Source organism: Anopheles moucheti, chromosome 2, assembly GCF_943734755.1.
Source record: "Anopheles moucheti chromosome 2, idAnoMoucSN_F20_07, whole genome shotgun sequence".
Taxonomy (NCBI): domain Eukaryota; kingdom Metazoa; phylum Arthropoda; class Insecta; order Diptera; family Culicidae; genus Anopheles; species Anopheles moucheti.
Window position 1 is genome coordinate 92,451,751 of NC_069140.1, and position 27,388 is coordinate 92,479,138.

The 27,388-nt window shown below is 48.1% G+C and overlaps 1 protein-coding gene across 1 annotated transcript in view; it reads right to left on the minus strand.

Moving 5' to 3' along the window:
• Positions 1-27,388, minus strand: part of LOC128298351 (teneurin-m) — a 181,132-nt gene that overhangs the window by 93,550 nt on the left and 60,194 nt on the right. The window contains exon 2 of the mRNA XM_053034101.1: positions 14,317-14,496. Coding sequence (XP_052890061.1) covers positions 14,317-14,496 — 180 coding nt within the window. The remainder of the gene's footprint in view (positions 1-14,316; positions 14,497-27,388) is intronic.

Sequence of the window (27,388 nt, forward strand, 5' to 3'; positions counted from 1 at the left end):
AAAGATAATCTCCGCCCGGAGCAACAGAGGTAATAACATTAGAACGCTAATGACTTTCCGGACGAAAACTGAAAAGATTGAAATCCATTAACCGGGGCAGTAACTCCCACGGCGTACCGTCGCCAAACTTCGCCATCTTGATCCATCCCTCTTGTCTTCTTGCCAGCCGACCTCTTATCGTTACACGCAGGGCAAAAGATAGGACACAGTGGAAAAATCGCACCATTTCTCCACGGCACACCAGCAGGCAGGCAGGCAATCTGTCATGTGTTCGTGTTTTCGGTGGAAACGGTTGTTGTCGTGCGGACGGAAAATATTCACCGAACTGGAGCCAAACACCCGACACTCACTCAAGTTGCTGAAGTGCTGTGGAGTGTGGAGCATCGGTTGAAAATCTCGTAAAAATCTCACTTTGTTATTCAAACGCACCAAACGGAAGACGGATGGTCCGCAGAGTGTGCCGTCGAGGCTTGAGAAACAAACGCACCGCGCGCAAAACCCCGAGCGAAAGGTACAAACCCGGTGGACGTGACGGAGGACTGCTCGGTGCTCGAAATCGTTACATAACCTTTAAAAGCGTTACTACCATCAACGTCAAAACAAGAGCACCGATCGGGCGATGGAGAAGTGCACGATGGTGTGGTGGCGAACCAAACCAACCATCATATATCAAATGTTCGCGACCACCACTCAACGTTCAACGCCACCCGGCGGACTCCCCTCCCCCTTGTGCTGCCCTCGTTAGCCACCGGTATCACCTTCTCCAGTGCGAACTACAAACTGGCGAGGAGAGCACTTGACTGTTTTGGAAGGTTTTATTTGCTTTTTGCCGCGAATGGACGCGAACGTTGCATGGGACCGACCGGGGGAGATCAGTTTCGCTCGGCGGGTCCTCAACGGTGTGCCCCACGTCCACCTCCGTCCGGTCCCCGGGGGAATGATTGTAGGGTGAAGGAATTCTTAGAAAAGCGCTTAAAATTAATCTGCAATCTTAATTGCTGTTAGTTGAAGCGAACGAAGAGAAAGAATTGCTGGTGGGTTGTGAAGAGAACGAAGAGAAAGGAGACCGACTGGGGTGGGCTGCCCAAAAAACTAGGACCAGAGAACGCGGAAATACGTGTCATTTGGATTAATGAACACATGTTCCTTCAAGTTCATTTGCTTTGAAGTCGCTTAAGTTTTCAATCCTAGCGCGTAAACGATGTCTACTGATTACTGGTTAGTATTTTTGGCGAGTAAATAATGAAAGACATGCTCTTTTAGTTCAATTTGTCATGAACTTCAACTATATCAAGTTCAATTTACTCATAAGTTGATAAGTAATACAAAATGGCGCTTCCCGCAGTGACCTCCCAGAGCACTACGATTGAATGATTTTGCGCAAAAACGAAGAACGCCACCACCACCACCACCATAACAGCATGGCGCACAAAAGGTCTCTCAGTGAGCACACATAACCTCATTAATCAACTGCCCTGCTCTGCCCGCCTTGTGACCGTTGTCCGTTAAACTCGCGCCGGTTGTGGTTTGGCATCCGTTGTGGTTTTCAAAACCGATGGAACTGGACCCTTTTTGGCTGGTGTGAAATATGTCTCGCATGCACTGTGGGATGTGTTGTGTGCTTCAAATCCTCGCACCGACCTCACCGGGCATCCCCAGAGCTGGCATGGGGTCAAAGTCATAAACAAATGGTCGTTTAATTGCCTATCTGCTTGTTTATTGCAGGGATGCCGCCGGGATGGTGGGACGTGCAAATGGAAGGTGCATTGTGAGTGGCATCTTGTTTTTTTTTTCGTTCTTCAACTTTTATGGTTCTATCCGTTAGTGCGAAATGTCGTTTGTCTTGGTGGGGTTTTTTTTTTTTTTTTTTCAAAGAAATATGCACACAATTTTTTCCCAATTTTTGCTCAAGATCTTCGAATTCCACCTGATTTAGCTCATCGGACATGGTGGATTGGGGGGCAAACGGAATCAAAAAAAAAGTCTTATCCCTCCTCCACCGCCAGAATGTCAAAGCCTGCCCAAGTTCCGCTTGACAAACGAGTCAGACATCCATAAAACTGTCACAACAGTGCGCGCGAATGGTGCAAACACCGAGAGAATAAAATATAAAGTTCTTCATCTTCAGTTTCCTGCAGCGTGAACCAAACTTACGCTTTTGGTAGTGAACCCCACTTTTGCAAGACATTAGCGCAAGAATCTCAGCTTACGTATCCTTTCGATCTTTCGGGGTTTTTTTTCTTTTTGGTTTCAGAATGGTCCCCCAAAGCTTAATTTCTAATTAATGACACTTTTCGGTTTTTTGCCGGGTTTTTGCTCCACATTTTTTTCCTCTGCTGAACCTGTGTGGCGGCGGCGTGTATACGTTAATATTAATATCACTTGATCGTGCGATCTTGCGATCGCGCGAATATCGGCGAACTTAAAAACTTCCTGTTTTGGAGTTATTTGAAAAAGGAAAAATAAAACAAAAAAAACAAACCCGTAACAAACAAAGTGATCTCTGGGCATCTCTGGAACGTGGCCTGAGGTCTGTACAAGGCGTTTTTTTCGCTTCTTCTTCTTCTGTCCCCTGTCTACCTGCTACAAAAAAAAACCCCGAAGTGTGAACGCAAGAAGCGATGGAGGATTAGACGGAAACGAAGACAACATCAACCTGTGACTGTTACCACATAAAAATTAAACGCCACAGACCCGAGAGAGGCTGCTATTAAAATGCAAAGTGTTTCATAGGGGTTTTCGTTAGAGGTGTTACCACGTCGTATAGCCGTACAACCGTTTTGCATCGAGCCGTGGTGATGTCCATCAAATGGGCTTGTTTTGATGGTGACAGGGGAAAAAGTGACATCAAAACCCGGTCCCGGTGTGTTTGTATGTGGTTGGACGGACAGGAAAAAAAAGACGAAGAGGGAACAGCAGAAGAGAATGGTTTAATTAATGAAGACAGCGTCGTTGCATCGTTAGAGGTGTGTATAAACATTTTTCGTTCTCTTAGTCGTGTGTCTGTTTTTTTTTTCGTTCATCTTCCTGTCCGTTCGGTTACTTTCTCATCACATAAATCTCGGTAAGGCACCGACTGGTTCGCTGCTTTAGAGCACATCAGCATAAAACACACATTCAAGTCGGGGAAAATGAACCCGACCACCGTGGGTGCCCCAAACAAGACGAGCACACGGAGCTGATAATATTCTTCCCACAGCGCATTGTGAGACGAAAAAACCGAAGGAAAATCATCAACTTCATCAGCGCTCTCTGGTGGCGGCAAAGCGAGGAAAAATGGTTCCAAAACAAAAAAAAAAAGCAGAAAGGAAGCTGTCGATGAGACGTGAGTGGCATAAATTTTGGGCTCCTTGGTATACTCGTCGCGTCGCGGCCACGAGAGGATCGTTCTGGCGGTTCTGTAAGCTCGCTTTTTTTTTGTTTGGACGCTTTGAACACGCTTGGCCCAATTATCTACATTTTCCTGCCTCACTGGGCGCATAGGGCGAGCCGCTGGAAACTTCAAATCACACCAATGACACCGCGCTATTTACGTGGCCGCCTCCCAGTGGCTTGGCTTGACCAGTTTAGTTGGGTGGTGCGGTTTTTCCTGGGCAGGAGGAAATCGTCCCGCGGGGGCTAGAATTGCGTGCGTCCTCAACTAAAACCGTAATTTTTTTTTGTCGTTCTTCTTTCCGTTTCCATCTTTCATTCCATCCGCATAACGCTAAATTGATCTGACCTCGTGCGCATGAAGAACGCCCGAGAACGTGCGCGCACAAGTGCGGGCTAGATTTGTGGTCCAGCACCCACGGGAGCCTTTCGCAAAAAAAACAGAGAGTAAAACCAACGAAATGCTTTTGAATTTGGAATTGCGAGGGAGACTACTCGCAAAATATCCTCACCGAAACCAAGCGCACCGAGCGCATAAATGGCGCCCAAATAATTAGCCTGTAATGGTATTTGCAACGGCGATTCGCGCTAAGCCCACTGTTATCGATTCTGTTTGCTTTCAGAGCGTAAAAATTGGGCGCTTCAAACAGGAATCTAGCCCACCAGCACAGAAGGAAGCTTAAAAAAATATGCAAATTGTGAGTAGAACCGTTACACACGATCGAGCATTGGGAAATTATTTTATTACTCTTGTGGAGATGTCCTACTGCTTAGAAGTGTATACACAAAAATATGGCGCAGCTTTAGAATAAAATTACTTTCCACACATGCAGCAACATGCTTTCACAATTTTCCCGAAAATTATTCGTTGCCAAAAAAAACCATTAGAGATTACATCGAAAAGATCGAAATTTTCCACTGCGTACTTCTCGTAAAACGAATCCACGTCAAGCACGTTGATGGGAGAAGAAATGAATGGAAAATTTGTCCGCCCTAATGAATGAATGAATAAATTTTGGATGGCATGGTACACAAAGCTCGTTGCCCGTTGCGCTGATGCAAAGCGTATGCAACTCAAATCCAAACAACACTCCGAGCGCCGGAACGTCGTGATGATGCAGTTTGGTACGAGCAAAAATTCGGAAGAATCAAAAGCGACTCCCGTATATGCTAACGCTACGCGGAACATATTCTCCGAATGTTTGTCTAGCGTCCGGAACACATGCGGAAGACTCGGGTGTACAGGCTATTCCCTGCTGAATTTTGTACGGAGCCCTACGGAGTTGTGGTTCGATTTTGCTGACTGAGCGCGCCCGTTGAAGGACTTTCATGTTTCTAATGGAAGATAAACATTGCACACCAATGGTCAGCAATAGTGAAGCGGAGAGTGGAGTTCACTTGAAGAATTTAATGAAATTAATGGCATCCTTCTTCGGTAGTTGAGGAAAGGGAAAATGAATTAATTTTCCACTTCAAGCATGGTTGCATTAAAAAAAACCAACCTTTACTTATCGGAAGACAATCGGTTTCGTAGGAGAAATGCCTTCAGAACATCGGAAATATTTCCTATCATTTCCACCCAAACGGTCCCCGCGTGGTCTCCAATGTGAAGATAATAGCAATTATTTTTATTCTCCTCGATGGTGATGGTACATCGAGTACGCGCCAACGTGTCCTGAAGCGGCACGTTTTCCCCCGGGGTGGGTGGGAAAAAACCCAGCGAGCTCACGTGTTACCGTTGCTTTAACTGTGAAAACAGCGATGCAAATGTCCTCGGTGCGCGTTTTAAGCGCGATTATCCGTTGGAACGTTTGGATGGATTTGGATGGCAGGTGGCGTCGTGAATCACACTCGGCCCCGAACCGCGTGTCTCACTAGATCAAAGAGCAGAGCGGGAAAATCTCGCGTCCCGCCTCGAATGATTGACACAGTTGTTGCCGTCAGGTGCCTCAGTGTGTGCAAACCGACCCGTGTGTATTGCGCCGCACACGGTGCGTGGGGTTGTGCGATGCAAACTGGGCCAGCGAATGATGACGCAGGATACGGTTACCCGGGGTGAATCAAGTTACAGCGATCCATTTTCCCCCGTGCCCGAGAAGCACCCCCGTAACTGTAGCCTGACGTTTGTTTTCTTTTTTCGCGTGTGCCCTCTTCAACACACGCTAGATACCAGGTTTGGTTGCCAGTCACCCACGCCGCGTATCGCGTGTGTTGGCGGGTGATCCGTGCTGTTTTCGTGGAAAAGGGGTTTTTGTTTTGCAACAAAAAAAGAAGGCCCAACCAGAGCGCTCTGTCGCTGCTAGGTACAAGCGTGAGTGTCGGTGTCGGAAAAATGAAGGACAGACTTGAGAGGGGTGTTGGGGGAAAAAGGAAAAAGGAAATAAAGTCATACCTTAAACCTACCTGTCCTACGGTTACGGAAAACTCTTGATGTGCTTCAAAATGGTAAAGTAACGAGGCTGCAATGTAGCGGAAGGATACGCTTCTAGAAAGGCTCCACGAACGCCATTAATGGCACACACGCTACTATGCAGTCTATGCACACATACCGGAGCACATTAGGTGCTGTACACGGAAAAATACGTCCATGCATACGACTGACTGACTGACTGACTGACTGACTGCCTTCTCGGCTGAGGTTGACTCCGGAGCATGGCAGGTTGCAAACCGCGCTGCAGCTAGTACGACCGTTCGACCAGGGAGGCACACGAGATTGGAGGCCAATTCCAGCGCTATATGGGGGAGGTGGGTTTCATGTTTCACCTTTCACACCTGGTTCAGTGCCTGGTTCACCCGGAGCGAAACCGAGAGCAGCACGGTTGCATCATCACCCGGAGCGAAACCTTCCTTTTTCGGCGAACTTCCAGATAATCGAATTTGATGATGCGTTGGATAAACTGTGACCGCGTTGGTGCTCTTTGTTTTGAGCAAGGATAAGGCAGTTCAAAGTGCATCATAAATGGCGTGTGCGTCCTGTCCGCAACGCCGAACAGTGTAGAGATCCCACACAGGATGTCCACAAAAAAGGGGAGTGAGTTGCATCCAGCGCCAAATGAAAGCATCTTCAACCCGGCGCATGCAATTCGAAGATCAAACCCCCGAAAGGCCACTTTGGCTGCTGGGGGACCATTTGTGTTAATGCACTCGAGGCGGGGGGAGTCACTTTCCAACGCCACGTTGAGGTGTTCATTAAAAGCCTGATGGACGGATATCTTGGACATCAAAGAGACGCTTCAGACTTCAGAATTCTCTGGAGCGGAGAGATGGTTTAGAATTACTCCTGGGGTTTTTTTGTCCCCCAAAATCTCTTTCCCCTTCGAAAGGTGGAGGAGTAGTAATTGTAGTATGTCAACCACTCGAATATCCCAGAATTCACCAGAACGACGAGATGTCTTTAAATGCTGTGTTAAATCTAATAATTGGCAAGACACTTGGTTCCCTTCTCGCAGTAATTCCCGGAGGCAAATTGCTTCTCCATCATCACTGGACATTTTCTCACAGCTCCATCACTAATAGTGGATAGGTGCACTAATCTTGGGGGGCAGCAAAATTGGACCACAGGGACTAAGCAGTCTTCCGTAGGGTCACAACTGTTGGAGCGCATTTAACTGGCATCTACTCCAACATTAACACTCCGACTCCGGGTTTTCGTAGAATTGCTGAGCTACCGCTTTAATCATGCAACAAGCTTTGACCAGTAATCATCTAATTGCACCACTGTGTGGTATCAGTGAGGTGAAAAAAGAGGGTATGCATGCAAACACACTCGTCGAGTAGGAAGAGGCCCAACGAGCTCTGGGAAGATGCATTCGGAATTCGGAAAATTGCTCCGCATACTGAAAAGTACCGTAGCAGTTCAGCCAACTGTCATGCTGTGTGTGAGTCTTCGGTCCAGACCGGCAATGGTCCATCACCCGCAAAAGTCATCGGAGGTCAAGGAAGGACCTCTGCGTCGTCGCCCACCATCACTGCATTTCGAGCTGCTGAGCCGAGCCGAGCTTCGTCGGGAGCTTTCCGTCGCTGGCTGTTCGTAAAATCCCATCCATCCAGAACCGCTCCCCCTCGTTGCGGGCTCTCTTTTTGCATGCCTGTCAGGGGGACTATAAATTAACGCAAATTGCTTTTCAAACCCCATCCACACCGGGGGGGGCTCTCTCTGTTGCGGAACCCCGAAATTGCGCTTATTTGCGGACGAAAATCCATCCCGCGGACCTGTTTGCGCGGAACTTCTGGTCGAGCGCCACTTCAAGTCTTTAATTTAATTTAATCTAATTGATAGTATGCACGCACGCACTGCCAAGTGTGTATGCGTATACGCGCATCCCTACGCGGTGGTGCAAGGGGGTTCAAGAGTGCGGACAGTGTGCTAAGCCCGGCATGATGATCGGAGAGCAGGGCTTCGAGTGACGGTAATTGTTCCGATAATTTGATGGACATGTGAATGCAATATCGTTAATTTACATTCTGCGGTTGACCGAAAGCTGTGTGGGCCGCTGTGGGAAGGGACCAAAGGCAAGGGTCGTCCGGATGCCAGTTTGGACGGTATCGGGGTTGACGGATCTGTCCGCACGGTCAGGATTCGTCTGTCAAATGGGAGGGGATTTAAGGGTTTTGAGGTTTCCACTTTTTTCCAGTTTTTTTTCTGTTTCCAGTACTACCTTTATGCTTCTTTTTTGCACAACTCCACCCCATCCAGAGACCGCAAACATCCCATTAGCCTGCTTGGATGGGGAAGTATTTGGATCTCACCGGCGCATCGGTCATCGTGTGTGTGTCCCTTTTTGGTAGGAACTCTGAAATCTCTTGCTCGATTACGAGGTTGTCAATGGTTGGTCCATCCCGCCCCGGGAGTACATGGAGTACGGCCCAGAGCTGGGGGATGACATCAAAAATAGATCGTCACAACGACAAAACCAACGAGCAATTATGGGAGTAAATTAAACGTCTCTTCGCATCTGGACACTGGCCAGATAAAAGTCCGGCCGGGAGTCTTGCTGAATGGGGCATCATCATCATCCGCATCACCCCGACGAAACAGCACAGCATCGTTCCGGGTTGTTGTTTTAGTCATTATAACAGTTTGGCACCACACAGGAACAGGGCTGTGGGTTCCGCAATGCCTCCGAGGGATCCGATTATCTCTCTGTGGTCTAAATCCTTCCAATAAACCTGAGGATAAGACACAATAATTCCTCTCCCAGGCAGCTGCAAAAAGTATCAAAACCGTCCAAAACCCGGAAGCGGCCATCACAATCCTGATCGATTTCGAAGGGTAAGAGCGCCTTCCTTCCATTTATTGCTCTATATCCTTTCGAAAGGGGAAAACAGAGGCAATTGCTTGGGAAGAGAGCGTTTAGTTTTGGGTAGAATTAATAATGTATCTATCATCCCTTCGGTGGCAAACGACGAAGATGTCTACATAAATTATAACCTTGGACCAGAACTGGGTGGTGCTTTTATGCTCTGAACAATAATGAGAAAAAAGATTTAGACGAGGCGCTCCAAGAATTTGCCACACTGTTACTGCGGCAATTTTTATGATGGACATGCTAACTAAATAATGGAAAACACGGAAGGATCGTGCCTAGTGCGTACTAGGCGAAAGAGCCCACGTATGCAGCTGGAAGTTTTCGCTGGAATTCTGCAAAAGCCAACAACCATATCCAATCAGCAACGTTCCGAACTGGTGCACTTCGGAATTCGGCGCTCTCTCGGTCAATATTTGCACACGGTAGATCCCAGGGATCCTGATGCCTTTCGGGGGCTAGAAGCCGATTGCCCGGATAATGGTATCGATCCAAGCATCGGACGCTTTGGGCGCTTTCAGGGAGTTGGAATTTGAGTGTGGAGAAGCTTTTCGAAGCAGCTCGTCCATAATTAAGGCTAGTTTTGCGAGCAGGCCAGTCAGGGGGAGTTAGCGAGGTGGAAAAATCTCACCCAATGCGTGTGGAGGGTAGTAGATGGGGGGATTTTTCAGCTGGAAGTTTTGCCGTACGCGCCGTAGAATGGCAATGAAATCAACAAAGTTTCAGCCTGGCTGGTAGTTGAAGCACCAGGGGATCGGGAAACAAGCAACTCGGCAGCAGCACTTTACCGGTAGAGTGATGTGTGACCTGATGTCCGCCACACGGGGGGGCCCATTCGCACTGTTTTCCTCGTTAAAACTACATCGAAGTGAATGATGTGTTTAACTTCAGCTTTTTTTGGTGCTCGTTTTGTTTTGGGTGAAAATAAAATGGTGCTCTGTTCAGCAGGATCTTTTTTTTCTCTCCACGCATCCAGGCATCCGCGTTTCGAGGTCTGAATCGTACCGCGCACGGATCCATTTATCAATTAGTGTTTACTTAACCGATTGAGTAGCGAATCGATGTAGGCAGTTGGAATAATAAAAAAAAACCCTCTCCGGGAGTTCCTCGCTGTCAGCAAATACAACTGTGTGCCTGCTTGTTAACAAGCACGAATCAATCGTTGCATCGGAACGGTCCGACGCATATGCCCGTGGAAAACCAGGAAGCGACGCAATCTTTACACAAACACCACTTTTGACTGCTGACTGCTGAAGGTATGATGTATATAGTGCCCCTCATACTCAGGAACCGTACCAGGCCGTGGATGCTGACCTACACAGCTCGGAATGGAAGTAGGGAGACCACTCACACAGACATCTTCGTGAAACAACCGTCCCAAACTCATGGAGGCAATTTGTTTTTCCCCACGAGTGCACACACTAACGAACCAGCGTCAGGATCTCCGTGTCGACAGTAAGGACGACACCCTCCTCCTGCATGAAGTAGTTTGGCTGGCAAATGCAAACTTTAAAACACTTGTGTGTCCACTATCCTGGTGGTTCGTTCAACCAGCTTTCCAGTCTCAGAATTTTCAGAGCCACACGACAAAAATAGGCGACCAGAGGCCTTCTTCCGACATTCAAAAATATACCGCACACACCGCACTGCTGCAAGTGATCTGCACATATTTTCTCAATTTAAAACAACAACGAGGCTTTTGGACAGATGTACCATGTAAAGTGGGCGAGTGTCGGAAATTTATGTTTGGGTTATTTTGGGAGCCCGAGCCCGGTGTGTGCATCTTCCAATGTTTCGTTGCTCGTTCCAAAACCGCACAGCAGCGACTACTTTGTTGGTTTTGTTTAATTTTTCCCATTTGGTCGTCGTTTTTTTTTCTCGTCTTTCCGTTAAGTAAAGAGATGACCGTCGTCACGCTGATGATGCGGGACATGGAGAGCGGCGGGACCACCATTCTTGGGGGGGGGGTACAGAATGGTAAATAAACAAATAATCGTGCAGTGTGTGTTGTTTACCCGATAATGTAAAAAAAACCCCGGGCGATGTGGATGTCGGTTTTCGGTCCGAAGCATATCCTTATCTCGTTTTCTTCGTGGTGCGCGGAATGTGAGTGGCGTACGCTAGCTAGCTAGTGGCGGAAATTTACATATATATGCTCGTGTAACTGTCACTGGCAAAATGCGCTGCCGTTTTGCCGCTGCGGTTTACGCTGCAGTTCGGTATGGGAGAACCCATGAGAATTGCCAGCAAAGTTCTGGGTTATAAATGCACCGTGTCTCAGGAACGTCTTGATGATGCGTGGCGGCAGCAGCAATCGGAAAGCGCCACTTGGCACGTACCGTGCCCGAAGCCACAAAATTTACAATTATTTAATCAATAGACGAGATAAACATCAACTTACTTTGTACCCTGTACGTGTGCCCCGCTTGCTTCACCATGTTCACCCGAGACCCAATCGGGATGCGTTCAAACTGTAAACTGGTCGTGTACTGGCTCTGAATGGAGTTTGCGGATTATGTTTTGCATAAACATAGGCTTCGGCCCACAGCCCAGGTCCAGATTCCCAAGACCGAGACCCATGTTATCACATTGAATTGTGCAATTCTTGGACACATCGATACAAAACACCATTTGCAGTGGGATTTTGCATCCGATTGAATCCGGCTCGGTAGGTAAACGAATCGATTGAGTTCGAAGAAGACTGCCTCCACATGACGTCCCATCTCGAGACCCCGGGCCCTGTTATTCCAATTCCTGAAGGTGTCTGTTTTACATAAAATATATCTAATTGCATTAATGAATGATCTTTATCTTGCCGGGGCTTGCCGTACCCTGGGACCCCGAAACCGAACGCACCGAATCCTCCACCTCCGTCGTGTGTGTTGGAATGCATCCTTGTCCCGGGACTAACAAGGATGTTCTGTGGATGGTTGAGAGAAAATCAAATGATCAACCATTTGCTCGGCCAAAACAGGGCGAAGAGTGGGTGGGCTCTGCCCCCCCGTACGGATTTACCGATAAAATTTATGCACATCGTGTCACACATCTGAGATACATGCAAAATCGCACTCCCACCCCGGATGGTATCCGGGGGGGCAGTCCGGGGTCGGGAATTGTTACAACGCCTGCAAAATCCTCAACACGTCAGCGAGACTTACTTCGTTTCCCACGAGGAACTGCCCCGTCTTGTGGTGGATTAGGTGTGTGCAGCGGCACACGCAACCCGAACTCCTTGGACGTTCTCTGGACCTTAACTACCTGCATCAGACTGGCAAAGTTTGCCCTCGTCCAGGTGGGGGGTTTTTCGAGCCATCGCCAATGGAACAAGTTTTCCAAACGAACGCACACCAACTGCATACGAGAACTCCAAAGAAGCAACATCTCCGTATCGACGAAAATCCCTGCTTACGGTGTTGCCATCCTCGCTCCACCAAACACGAGACTTCTGGCCGTGCACCGTCTGTGTGTGCAGAAGCATAAATACTGTGCTACGCTTTCCCAGAGCAAAACCCCATTCCGTTGCGGTTGTGACAGTACGTGCACAACACACACCATGTGATTTGTTCCAGCACCGGTATAGACGACCGGTTGACAACGAAGACGAAGATGTGCAGCCATTTGTGCAGCAAGACAACTTCACCTCGCGCCACACCCGAAGCCTCCGTTTGCTTATTGCATATTGCGATAGTTATTCGACCGAATTACCGGAATGTCAACGGACAGGCACAGAAGTGTCCTCCGTCGTCTCGGGATCCGTTTTGACGACCCATTACGGGAGCCGATACTTGGAGATACTTTCAACTGGAGAAGGAGAAGCTAACCAAAAAAAAAGAATATGCAAAACCCTTCCACAAGTTCCAAGGTGCTGGAGGTGGGTAACCCATACGGTTCCTTTCCCGGCGGTAAGACAGTTGTCTCTACGGCTAAGATGCTTCCAGCTTTCCCGCTCCAATTCCAACGCCGTACAAAGTACCCGTGGATAATGATGATGGCCCACCGGTAGAAGGCATGTTGTGCTTACTGATGGCTCTCTTCACAAACCTTGGAAGAATAAGTCCATAGCAGCAGTCCAGCAAGTGGCCAATCGTTTGATGTAAACGCTCCTGGGTTTGCAGACAGACAGACAACTCAAAATCGCTTCACACAACTTCTTTTCGGGAGAGTCTTGTCGGAATTGGGGGGAAGCAAAAAACCTCGACAGAACGACAGTCTTCTTGGGCGCTCGATACATGTGCCGGGTGGTAGTGTGGCACATACGCTTCTTCCTTGACAATCAAATCCGACGATATTCCATTTGGAGGACGAAGATACGGCCACACATTTCAAGTGGCTTGTTTACGAGCGTATCGCTGCTTTTTTTTTTTGTTCGCTTCTTCTGTCGATTTGCCTTTCGTGTTCGCATACACACAGAGACACAGGCAGTAAAGCTTTTCACGTTTAAGTGGGCTGAAGAATGGCAATTTGTTGGTACGGTACTTTGAGTGATTTCTTTCACACACCGCCTTCTGATCTGTACGGGTGCTTCGCTGATGGTACGTACGTGGTGCCGAATCGACTGATCCGCTTCTTGCATAATGCACCCGCGTGCTGACGGGGAGGGGAGAGTCTTTTTTCGCCTTAGCGATGCACCATGCATGTTTTGGTGGTCTGATAGTTTATAGTGCTTTCTCAAGGTTTTTTTGTATCCCCCGACTGTGAGTTTGAATTGTCAGTATGACTGAGAAGATGTGCTCGATGGGATATCTTCAGTATACGGTAAACATCTTGCCTTTTATTCCAGCTGTATAAGATATCTTTTTTGAGGTAGTTTAGTAATACAACAATACCTCTCTAGATCTTCGACCTCTTCGATCTTCGACACAGGCAAAAACCTAACGAAAACCCCCAAATATTACATCCCCCAATTGCATTAAGCTGATGGGTTGTGCTGAATTACGACAGCCGTAAATTCCCAACCTCTCGCTCTCTCTCTCCGTATCCTGCACCTTTTCCAGCTAAATTACTTTACGGCTCGCCCCGTATCCGAAGAAGTACACCCTTACACTCAATAATTCACCAGTTCGATCCAATTGTGGCAAGTATGAATCACTGATACGTTTCAATTATTCTGGCCCGGGGTGGGTTCTGCCACTAACCAACCACCAACCGATGTGAAGCGATGTATCACCCTTCCACACTGGAACGCGCGTACACCTTAACACCTTCCGAAGAGATGGTTTTTGGGACGAGACACTCAAGAAACTTCCACCACCTGCGAGCTGTTTCGTGTGTGGAAGAGCCCCAGAAAACGGCTGGAGAAACTGTTTAAAAATTCACCAAGGGATTTTTCGGTGGAAAATCTTATTTACCAATCACCCTTGCCAGCGTGCCACGCACGGTCGAATTTCCCCAAACCCCACATGAAGTTTATATTCTATTGGCTCACCACCGGGCGCTCATCCCTTTCCGACGTGTGAGGTTTATGTTTGTTTATCTCCTTGATTTATGGGTGAGTTATTTATCAACCGGAAAACATCGGTTACGGTTCTGGTGCGACGTGATTCGCCAACACAGCCCTTCTTCGATGGATTGATCGGCCTTAGCCGGGATGGTTCCCAACTGAAATTTGATCGCAACGCACCGTAACTGCTGCACTTACCTAGATTTCCGCTCGGAATGTAAACGTTGCCGGACGGTGTCCGGACCAGACACGACGGTTCGAAGTCTACACCCAGCTCGGTAGGATTGCCGGTGACGCGTCCATTCATTCGATTCATGGTTGGATTGCGCGGTGGTACATCCGGTGGAGCTGAAGGCGGAACTCCGTCCAGGAGACAGCCTGCGTAGGGGAAGAAAAGAACAGAGACACATGGAATTAGACGAGCCTGGGTGCGAAACAGCACGGATAGTACGTACGAAAACACACACATATGAGGGGAAGAGTGGGAAAAAATGAAATAAAATCCAAATCCAAAGTTGTCAAAATTGATGTTTAGATCCGTTTGGGCGATATTAATTTGCTGTCCAATTCTACAACCGCTAATTGTGGGGTCTGATTAGTAGCACTGCTCCGCTCATCAGCGCCATTTTAGAATGACACGGTACAGTGTCGTATGATTAGGTTCGCGGGAATGGTCAGATGAGGACCGGTCATGATGATGACAGTTCAAACATTGATCAAAACACATGAACAGTGAAGTGAGAGAAAGTCTGGCATATAACCGGATAACAATCGCCCAGGCATACGACGCGTGACATTAATTTGATGCCCACAATCGCGACAGTGGAACTCGATTAGCACAAGCACCTTTACCGGACTCGAATGTAACCACGCACGTACGCGTCGATGTAGAAAACGAGATCGAACAGGTCGTACGCGAATCGATTGACTCGCGCTGCACGCTTGATATGCCCTTCGGGCGATGCGTCATGCGTAGACGCGCGTCCGTAATTGTATCGCCGCTCGCGATACGGAAGGAGTACTTCATCTGGGGAGCGCACTAGGGGGTTTGCGGTTATAATTGGTACAAACTGTACGGCGCGCCGCAGGTGAAATGAGCATCGGGCCTATCACTTATATTATTATCCGCATCATCATCGCCACCACCACCGTCAGCAGCAGCACCAGAGCATCATTATCATCATCGTCCGTTTGAGGCTGGCAACACTGCCACAAACAAGGCGCGCGTAAGGCGAGGTGATTTATGAAGTGTTGAACTGGCTCATCTTCCTACTCGGGTCCCATCTTCAACGCGAGAGATAAATTGGATGTGGACAGGTTGTGTGACCAGAGCACGTCATATCCTTAGGTCAACACAGCTTCTTGGTGAGCCGGCCGGGTGAAGGCGCACACATAAATTTCCCGTCCCGTCCCGACAGTGTTATTATCGATCGAAACGAAAGCCTTGCCGCGGCGTGTCTTATCAGCATTGTGTCAGTGGTGAGTACATCATCATTGCAGTTAAGGCGCTCTAATTCCAGGATTTCAGGTGTAACCCCGGGAGGTTGAGAAATGGTACTCGTGAATGCAAATGATTACTGTAATTTGTGTCCCCGCTCCAGATGGATGACTTTTTTTTTACCATCCCTGAATAGAAACCACTCCGGACACGATTGCGAATATATTCCTAACTGGACGACCCCTATCACGTCCAGAGTGCAGACACTGCGAGTGTATCGAAAGAGTATTCACTTTTTCCGCTCCAGTTTTTTCGGCTAAATTGGACTGTATCTAGCAAAGATCAAAGCGTTTTAAAATAATGATACCAACCATGAAGCGTAACAGGGAATAAATTGTTCCATTCCTATCGGTGGTTCAACCCCGGAAGGGAACACATTCATTTCGGTGTATTTTTGGGATTTGATTTTGGGACAAAAGTTTCAATCGAAACGTTGTTAAATGTTATGTCTGGTCAGGTGCATCAAGCAAAGGCTACACTTTCAAGTGCATCCCTGCCTGTTCCCTGTTGTTTTATTCTCAACCTCCCTTGCTGCAAAAACACATCAAACGCTTCTGTGCCCCCTCAGGTAGGTACCTTGAAGTGCATCAATTAAATAATTATGCTCTGTGTGTGTCTCATTGTGGCTGCAGCAGGCCGGGGAGGGAAGATGCCTAATTTGACGCTCGTTCGAAATGATGATGATCGTAACGCAAGCAAATAATTTGACCATTCTCTCCCCGAAGAAAAAAAACAAAACACACACACAGAACCATCATCCGGAAGTGAGAAATAAACCCAGAAATGGTATGACCCCCGAAAGCGCGTCCCCGAAGCAACGCGGGGACGAGCAATCCAGCAATGCTTATAAAACAGTACCGCGCACCAAAGCCATCTGGTGCGGGGGTCAATTAGGCGCAGCACGGTGTTAAGGAGTAGCAGACCAGCGAGAACGGGAACCGCCAGACCACCATTAAAACTACTCTGATTTACGACTCCGGCCGAAAAATCTTAAGCGCCCTAAAAACCCGGAGGGGTACCCGCAAGCGCGGGAATTGCGTTTTGCGAAAAGCTTGACACGACGGGAAGTTTTGATGGGTTTTTCGAAGAGGACGGCAGAAGACATACAAACAGACAGACGGATAGACGGCCGGACAAACAAACGGACAGGGACAAGACAGAATACGGCCCAGAAAAAAAAAATAGGAACTACTCCAATTAACTCGACACTCAAAAGCTGGCTCGAGCTTGAGTAGAAAAGAAAAAAATGAGAGAGAAGAGAAAGAGAGAGAATGGGACCGGCAGGTTGTTGGGGTAAATATTTGCATAATTTATGTTAAATTATTTGTAGGGAATTTTATTAACCATGCGTCGTAAACGAAAAAGCGTGGTCCGTGGTTCTCGGGGGGCCCCACACAACGGACGGAATAATGGCAGTTAACGCAGAAACGCATACGGAAACGCACCCCCCCGACGCACGGAGGTGAAATAGAAGGGGATGGCGTGGGAGAGGTAATAGCAATTTTCTTTAAATTTTATTTATTTTTCCCTTTCCGTGGCCCATTAGAAGTTTTTGAAAGCACTCGGGCAGCAGACGACCCTTTGAGGAGAAGGCACACCACCACCGGCGAAAAGCTTTTTTGCGCCCATAAAACATAACCCAGGGCCCACCATTTATCTCTTCTTCCCGAGGGGCTTTCCCTGCTGATAGGGGAGGGGGGTGTTGAAATCTTCCGCTCAGGTGGCGGTAATGTCCACACAGCGATGGTAGAAAGAGCCCAGGATCAGGTCAGGATAACCGAAAGGCAAAAGGACTCTCGAGGAAGCCCGGAAGACCAGGCGGGAGGGAAGATTTGTCGTAAAGCATTTGGCATCCTTGGCCAAGTCGTCGGATATCCTGCATCGATCAACACATCTGCCACGGAGCGGACAATGAGTGAGGCCATAAAATTAGTTTAAAAGTGTAGGTAAATTGAAAAATTCGTCCGTTGCCTTTCACTCACTCACTCTCCGTTTTGCCGTCCCGTCAGGTCCCGTCCGGTCCGGTCCTGGGTCCGGTAACGAGCCGGAGTGAAGTGTCATAATAAAACAACAGCGCAGGTAGGAAAGAGGAAAACCTGATCACCTACTCATGCTACCCACTTCAAGATGTCCCTCTAATAGTGCGCAATAAAGCAAAGGAAGAAGGGAAAAAACAACCCTCAGGATAGCATAGTGGAGAAGCCTTCACAGTTGTTGACGGACGGTTTGATCCTTTTGCGGCAGGACCTCTTCGCGGCGCGGCGCACTTTCGCATGTGTTTATGAATATTTATCACACCCGAAAGCCCGAATGTTTGCGTTTGGCGTTATCTTCGATTGCTTAGGACCAAAAAACCGAGCCGACTGAGTTTCTTGTTTTCTTTCTGCAGTCAGAATGTCCCGTGCCCGTCCCTTTTCGGGGAGCGGTGACTAATCGCCGGGCCTTGGCGAAATAACATTCGAAAACCTCTAAGAGGGCTCATAAAATGTGGCAAAAGCCCACTATACGCGATGAACTCCACCATGAAGGAGAACCGCGTGCCGATACCGTGCCTCGGGCAAAACTCTGCGGAATGTTTCGTTCCAACTCGCCTAGAAGCACTCCCAGCTCGTGCTAGAAGGTTTTTGTTTTCAGCCCACCGCGTTTATGAGCAAGCCATTTTATGACCCCAGCAGCAGCACTTAGCCTTAGCACGGAACGCCACCAAGCAGCGTGTGAGTGTGATGCGGTCTCTCACAGTTGGCTTTGCTGTTGTGTGTTGGTAAAATTTGTCCAAAAGAATAGTCGCCCCTGGCTCGGACTGGGTCGGAGATCTTCCAGCATTACTGCAGCAACCTTGGGGGTGATGTTTTGCAGCGTTTTTTCGGAGCTTTGCAAGATGATCTCAATTCTCGCACGACGCAATCAGATCTGTGATAGGTTTATTTAGCGAGCGACAATAAAACATTCAGACGAGAATTTGAGATTTCCTCAAGGTTTTTTTTTTGGGGTTGGTTCCCAATTTCCGAGGCAAAGATAAAACGTAATGGATGTATATTGTCAGCTCAATTTTACGCGTATTTGCTAAGGTTGAGCGATACGACGAATGATAAATGATTGAATTAACGCTGTCGTACTCTGTCTCTGTCTTTTTGTTTGTGCGGCATCTAATAGGCATCAGAAATCCTGCAATCAAGTCACACACAATTCGCATCAAACGTTTTTTAACGCCACTCGACTCACAAATCGCTTCCGCTTCCGCTTGCTTTGGATGGAGAGGATTAATGCATAAAAGCCCCCCGTAGGCAATAACTCAATCAGCCTAATCCGCTCCTCACTTTGCATTGCAAAGGGCGCAAGTGCTTTAGACGAGCCCCGGGGCCGGGGTCATTTAAAAATCCTTCAATCGTAAAATTTAACCACCGGAACATATTGAACGGATCTTTCAAAAATAAGCGCCCGTGACACGCTGGGCAAAGTGGAAGGAAGGCTCTCAAGGCTCTCACTGCCTGGGAGCCTTATAGAAGTATGTTGCGCTCCTTGCAACAATGGCGTTGCGTGTCGGATGTTGTTAATGGGACTTCCTCCGCTACGCTTCCTGAATGTGGGCACATGTGTGTTCCCCCCCCTGGGGCGAAAGGGTTGTCCCCGAAAACCAGGTTGCACCAGGTTGTGAAATCGAATCGGTTTTGCTGGCAAAGCGCACTTCCTTCCGTCCTTTGGTTGACGTTGGCACGTTGCACGTAGTTAACTTTCCATACTCCAACCCGCCTAGAGGTCGCTGGTTCTAGTGGAAAACGTATAAAAACCGAACCTCTTCTAGCCGACGGAAACAGAAAATACATAAATAACACCGTGTGCATGAAGCTGGCGTGCTTGGGGCACCTTTCGAATTACGGAGCAGGGCATATATGAGGCCTCGTCTATTTTTCCTTCTTCTTCTTCTTTCTTTTACGACACACTTTTGGCCCCCGTAACGAAACGAACGATCTAGCAGCACGGTGTGCTGTGTTAACCTTTTTTTACATCGCCACCGGCCGCCCGCCCTCAAAAGCACATGACAACGTCCAGTGTCAGGTTTTCCTGTAGACGGTCGTAGACGTAGACGACTCCTCAGGCCCGTGGCGGAGTGTTCTGACACACCACACACAGGTTCAAAGTAGAAACCGTTTATGACGTGTGGCGACCCCCGAAACGCGGGGGTTGTGACTCTTCTTAAGCAGCTCTGAAAGTGTGCCGTTTGACGGGTTCGGGGATCCGTCCGATTCCCCGCGCGCCCCACCTATTTCTGGCCACTTCTGGCAGCTCTCTAAATAAAAAAGACAGACAAGCGAAGCGCGGTGCCATAAAAATCGCTTCCCTTTACGCGCGAGCGAGTTGAACGGTAGAACTTAAGGCGATAGCTTTTAGGGAAGCTTATGCGCGATAGAACCCCTCATCGGTGCTGTAAGTCGTTCATCCAAATGACGCAGAAACACACACACACACGTGGTGCCTATTTTATGGGGTCGCGATAAAGAGACAATATGGAGATATCCGTTCCGTACCTCGTCCTGCTGATTTTTATGACCGGACCGGGCGATGCAGTGCGCCGGTGCCGAAAGATGCTTTATTTTTAGGTTAAAATAAAGAAATATTTTGTCTTTGACGTTCATCATCAAAAACCGGAGGATTCGTAGAGTTCAAGGATTTAGAGAGGGATTTCAACATCCCTATTAAGACGCCGCGAAAATATTCTGCCGAAACAAAATCTGCTCTTGAAACTGATTAAATCTTAATTTCTGATGCGGATATCGCGCAACTTCATTGATCCGAATCGGTGGGTTCCGTTTAAAGAAATAAGAACATTATGCTTACCACTACCCTCCCCTTTGGCAGGCATTCGCTGAATTGATTCCAATATGCTAACCACGTCATTACGCGCGGCCAGACCAGTTGGTGCCCGGCCAAAAAAAAAAGAAGCAAAGTCTCGCAGACGGAGAGAACCTGACACCGGAACAAGGCACGGCGTAACCGATCCGTTGGCTTGCAACGGAACGGATATGGAAGACCCTTCATTTCTCGTCCTGTGTTTTTTTTTCTCTCCCGTGGACCGCATCTCGCGCCGCCGCTAGTTGGCAGCATTATCAAAAATCAAATATAATCACCCTGGCGCCGATCATGGTCGCGCACCATTGCGCCCCATCGCAGAATGGCACCAGCAGCGAGAAAGTGGAAAAACTGTCCTTCATCACCCTATCGCCCTTCACCAGTTTCTTCACCTTCACGCGCCCACAAAAGCCCCGGTTGCAAAAATGACGATGACCCTTTCGGCGGGTAGATCCATTTCAGAGTGCCGTTGATGCTTTTCCTTTCCTTTTTTTTGCGTTATTCCTATATTTTTTGCGCGCTCTGTGTGGTGTGTTTTGTGTGTCCTCTTTCCCTTGGAAAGATGATTTCCATCGCCCGTCAACTTTACGCCATTACGCCACGGAGCCATAGCGTCAGTTTTGTTGGAGCGTTGTGAGTGTGCCGACGAGCTCCATTTCATGCACGATTAAATGGTGCGAGAAGCTTCTCAATCCCATGCTCCGCGCGCTGAAGTTGTCCGGGAGTCGTCGCGGAATGTCGCGAGTGGGTGGGTGATCAATTGCAGCCAACCGCACCCCCCCAACCGGAGTGTCCTGTTCGCGACTCGGCTGGTAAATGACGCGAAACCAAATCTGTTCCAACGTGCGCGAAAAAGGGTTTTCTTCGGTGTAGCTCAGGGGAGCTGGCCATTGACCGATTTATCGCATCATCTGGGATATCATGATGAAATGACAACGGAGTTCGTCCCTTTTGCTTGCAGGTTACGATTGTCCTGATTACGGTGTGATACCGCTTTCAAACCATATCATATTTGAAGACTCACCTTCATCTGCCCTTGATGGACGTAAGACATCAAGCGCGAGGTAAGGGCTCATTCAATTATTACGTAACGCTGATAGCGAGGGTAGGGGGGGGGGGGGGGAGGGGTAGGACGTCAGTACAATAAGATTATACTTAGATTCCTGCTTCATAGTCTATGTATGAAAAAATAACTTATTTAAGGGATTTTTATACAAATTCCATGTTATCTATCTACTTGTCGATTGTTTAAAGGTCAAGTTTCTTTGTATTTTTTGATACCCACTCATTGATGACTTCTGGTGTCCACCAGACCATCTTTGACTCTGAAAATATTCGTTGAGCTTGAAGAGCTCTAAACAGTTTCAGAATGATGCATCCAAGTTATCCACTATCTTAAAGAACTTTATGCAATCTTTTAATTGGTACTGAATTTTAAGAAGCTTATCGATTCATGTAAACCGTTTTTTTTCCTAACCAAATGCCAACCACCATAACCTAATGCGTAACCAATTATCGATAACAATTATCGAATTTTTTAAATTTCTAATGATCCATTGGGTTTTAAGCTTGGGCTATATAAGTTATATATCATCACCAATTTGATATATAATGTAAACTCCCAAACGAGCTTCTTAAGCTTTATTTCAGTGGACGATTAGCGAATGAATAATGGTCCTTCGTCTGGGATCTGATGTGATTGAGGACTTGTATACGAAGCGTCTTCCGGAAATTGATATCTTTATCCAGAACTTATCCAACCTTGGTTTAGTTAACTAGGTTGAAAAAATGGTTGGTTGGTTGGCAAAAATTGACAATTTTTGCGTTACGTAATAATTGAATGAGCCCCTAAGCGTTGGCATTGTTTCGAGTAGGACCACGAGGTGATTCCTTACTCGCAGACGAAACGAAACATGAATGGCCGAAAAAATGTTATGATACACAACAACACAACCTTAAGTACTCGCATGTTTGATGGTTCATCCTTGGACGAGGCTTCCCAGGATTTTTTTTTCGGGGGTTTTTTCCCCCTCTTGTGTCCACCCACTAGATACAGATATTTTCTATTAATCCCCGTGTTCATTATCCGTGTCCGGTTGGTTTTGCTTTATTTTCGGCGTCACGTCAAATGGGTGGATGGATGGAAGCGCCCGGAACCGTTTTCACCACCGAGTGCCACACCAGTGTGGTGGAAGCACATTTAACATTTAAGGATCTTCACCGGTTGCGATGCGGTGCTACCAAAACACTTTGGCGGCACATGGCGGAAGTGGAATGTGTAGCTGTCAAGCTTCGGTCCGTTTCGATGGGGAGAAGGAGTTTCCGGGGTAGATGAACCTACCGCCCGTGTGGGGGCCAGGCAAAAACTGAGGCAAGAAAAGTCAGAAACTACATGACAATGTCATTGTCGTACGAAAGACACTGCTAGACACAGTGTTTTGTACCGTCGTTCTTTCGGGCCCTGAAGGACGATGTGTATGTGCTGCATTAAGATGTCCTTTCCATTGTTCCCTTCGTCCCATGGACACACTCCGTGGGACGGTTGTTCCACATTGTTGGCCTGTCCGTTTCATTCTCACGCCCTCCCCCGTCCCACTTCTCCCACTTCCCGATCCAGCTCAATCTCGTCCGATGTTCTGGTCGTTGCCGAAACAAACGATCCTTGATATCGAAGGATATGGGCTGTGTGTGTGTGCTTAAACGAGGCCTTAAAGATATCGTTCCACGATATGGTGGGGCGACTCTCTTGGTGCTGAAACCAGCGGAGCGCTTGCTGTCTTGTACTTGACTTAATATGTCGCCCCGGTCCCATGGTAAGAAAGGATGAGAACACCACACTCCGGTACTGTGGACGGCCGCTTTGTACATTGTTGTCTTCCAGCACCAGAGGATAATGTATTTTGGAAGCACCTTGGGGAAGCTTGGTGCTGCGAGGTGTAGGAGAGTTGGCCACCAGTCGATACGCTTAAGGACATCTGACATTTCCAGCAAAAGAGCAACCATTGGCGATACGATAGTGGGCACTCCACCATTCGGATGCCATGCCATGGAGATGTATATTTACCTCACACAGGCCAGATCTTCAATGCCCAGTCCCAACCCAGTGTCAGTGAGCGGGTGGGAAAAAAGAAATTACTAGTATTGACAAAAAATCTTGTAGAAACTGAAGAATATTGCAATAGTGGTCCCACATGATGTGGTGCAAGACTACCAGATTCCACTAACCAGCTTCGAAGACCGGGCAGTTGTGCAGAGTGGATGACACAAAAAGTGTCTTGAGGGACTTCAAAGCCTGTCGGTGCCGTGTTCTCTATCCAGGGCGAGGACGAGTGCCCTTGGCCCGGCTACGATACGTCAGTGTCGACGACACTCGTTCCAGAAATCGGTAACACAAGCGCTCACAATCCTAATGGTGTGTGGATGGGGACCCGGTTGCCTTATTACGTGTGATGCGCATTGGTTTAATTTATGTCAAGTGTGCACACGGTGTCCCCAAAGGAACGGAGGTCAGTAAGATGGCCGAGAAAATGTAATCCTGCACCGGACCGAGCAGTAGGAGATATCGATGTTAAATCGAACACCGTTGGGACCGGTCACCCGGAACCCCCCGAGGTCACCACCCCACGCCCTGACAGCATAACGCACAACTAAACGGACGTTGTGTGCGTCATTCGTTCGGTAACCTTTTAAGCAAAACGTGATGTTACATGGCCTCTTACAAGATGGGGAGATGGGTTCGAAGGACCTGTCGAAGTGAGCGTGTCATAAAAAACCATCAGGTCGGTCGGACCTGAAAACTGTCCACCGTCCACCAGCTGTGGAATCCTTTGGAGCGGTGTGGACATCTTTCGCAAATGAGCGGCCCCCCCCCCTCCCGTTAAAATGGACGCGCACGTAAAGGTTTTTCATGGACCATCATTACGGGGACGAGAAGAATCGTTGCTTTTTGCCGGGCACATCGGAAATAGGCAGGAAAGAATCTTCGCCCTTCGGTCGGGCACAATAAACAGGAATCTTTTTTGGACTCGTTTACGTCCCGCCGTCCCAGGGTGGACATAAAGCTGGAGCAAAAAGGTTTCTCGATATCCAGAGCACGCAGCAAATGGAAGGAGCGCAACGTCATTATTGTTGCTCCGGTCCATCCACACCAGGCGCCAGAGATTCATCGACGTCTTCTGCCAGCTCCGAAGGCTTATCCTTGCTGCCGCTATCGAATCGGAGGAAAAAAAAAACTACAGAATCACCGGACGAAGGTGTAGCGAGAAGACGAAAGAAATATAATAAAAATATTTTGTCACCTATATAATTCAGAACGAGGATATTAAACACGCACTTCTCCGACACACCCGAACCCCGTTTTCTCATCGAACCTTTTCTTTCAAGCCCGCTCAACCCACCGAGCGGGAAACAGAGGGTCTCCTCCAGCAGTAAATGGAATCGGGCAGGCGTCTTATAGATCACACCTCAGAGCCGGAGTCACGCAACGCAGTCCCACCTGAGCGCAGTCCCTTGGACGCGTGGGACACCGAACGAATGGGACGGATTTTTATGACCATCAGCAGAAGAGAGTCACGAAAACACACCAAAACAAAAAAAAATGCAGCAAAGAAAACCTTTGGATATTCAATATCCAGCGGCGGCCTGGGCGGAGAGGCTGCTGGTGCCCGGTGTGCGCACCCCGATCGATTCCGGGTCATGCTGAGTCTGTTATTATATTTTAATATGATTTCCCCGGGACGACATGTTGGTTTCATTGTTTTCCGACTTCTGGGCCACCCAAGCCCCTAAGAAGGTAATAATTATGACCCGAAAACAAAGACGCACAACCTCACCGGGAGAGAAAAATGCTCATTGTTTTTGGTTGGGGGGTTAAGACGCTTTTTCCCTTTGTGGGCGAAACGAAAGGGCGAATTGTTGTTCCGCAGGATGTTTTTCGGTGACCCTGATCCTTGTACACTGTGACTTCCACATACTTCAAGCATTAAAAGGATGCCTTTGCCAGCAAAACGAAAAAAAAAAACCCAGAAGCAATTGTCCACCGTTTGGAAGATGTCCGTTTTGTGGAGACATTATTATATGGTTGAGGTGTACCACGCAAATGCCGTGTGTGCTACGGCAGTCACGGAAGCAGTGGCGCATGTAGAATTAACAATAGAATTGAATGTCCCAACAACCGCTGGCATTTCTTCGCCCGAGCACCCCCGAAAGAACATGCTTTTCAGGGCCATTATGCAGCAGAAGGCACCTCTACCTGCCGAAACCGATAGTGGCACGAAGTTGTCATCACCCGTTTTTGCCATATGGCAACCTCCTCCTTCGGACATCCAATTTTTGCCCCCAAGATCCCAAGACCCCAAGGCTAACTATCAACATATGAGCTCCAGCACAGCTCCAGCACAGCTCGTTATGGTTATGGGGCATGTCTTCGTGGAATGCATATGCGTGGTTAAGCTCCGCGCCCCGACAGAGCGACTCCTACCACATTCCTTCCCCGGGAACTCATCGGAGACTCGCTTGAAGAAGAAGGAAAAAACGCTATGCAGAAAATTTAATATAAATGCAAAGAATAACAGCTAAACAACAAATAGACAGCAGAATGAATAAACAATCGTGCTCCGGTGGCAGCAGCAGTACCTCCATGCGCCAAGGCTGTACAGACATGACCTCGCGTGCATTCAAGATGCACCAAAACCGGGGTCGGGGAGCCCGGTGGAAGACCTTGGGCAGACCGTGCGCAAAATGGCAATGCGAAACGAATGAAGCGGAGGACTGTACGCGAATCGCAACCGTTGCCGTCGGACGAGCAAATCAATAAACGAAACCATCATTACGCGGGGGCTAATTGAAAGGTGAATTCCAGGCTTTCCTGGATGTTTGAAGATTTGTGGTCAAAATGTTCGTTTGGTCTAAATTTTTGGACTGAGCTTTATTCGAAGAATTGAGGCTCTTTAAGTTCGCTAACCATATCCACCAAAACTTCACGAGAAGAATCCAAATAAAACGACGCTTATTACGCGCCTAACATACACGAGACGATGCGATGCTATCGGTGGTGGCTCAGCTTATCGTGGCAACAACCGGAAACAATTGCCCTGAGCAGCATCGGCGCGCTCGGGTTTTCCCCGTATATGTCTTCACTTCATTTTAAATAGCTCCCGCGTCTCTATGCAACGGTTTCAGTTACTGCAGTTTACTGTAATACCCGCTTTTTTGCGGCGCGAGTTCCCTTTTAAGGGATCCCGGGCTTCACTCTACCACCCGGCGCATGTGGCCCCAACCAGTGCACGCAAACGAAATTGAAGAAATTGAACAATTTAATAACAATAATAAAGATGATAAGCGTGCAGTTTATGTGAGCGATTCTTGGCCCGGTGTGGTAGTAAAAAAAAGACCATTCCCGGCAGCTTTCCCATGCCAGCTCGTTCGGCATTGTCCCGCACCGAAGAGGAACAACATAAAAAAATAAAAATAAACCCGTCTACATTATTCAGGTCTTGGAACTGGGTGGTGGAGGGGATTTTCCTTTTTTGGAAAATTCATCCAGAACGACACGACGCAATGCCATTTGCCGAACACGCCGGGAAGTGAGGGGGGAACCGCGTATGCATTGCGCGACAGAAATGGTCACAATCGTGCATGCTGCTGCAGGTCGCGAACGGTAACCTTCGCATTGTGTGTGTGTGTTTAAGCCCGGGCGGGTCGAGTTTATTTAGTCCACCAGGTTCTGCAGCAGTGCTGTGGCTGGTCTCGTACACCACGCTAAACGTCCCTTACGAAAAATCCGATCTTTGCCAGAACCGTGCCTAATTCCGTTCCAACAAAAGCCATGGTTCCGGAAAATGCGAGAGTGCGGACCAGGAGCAGGATGAGGATGTATGTATGGCACCATTGGACGAATTTCGAACGGTTGTTGGGTTGTTGCGG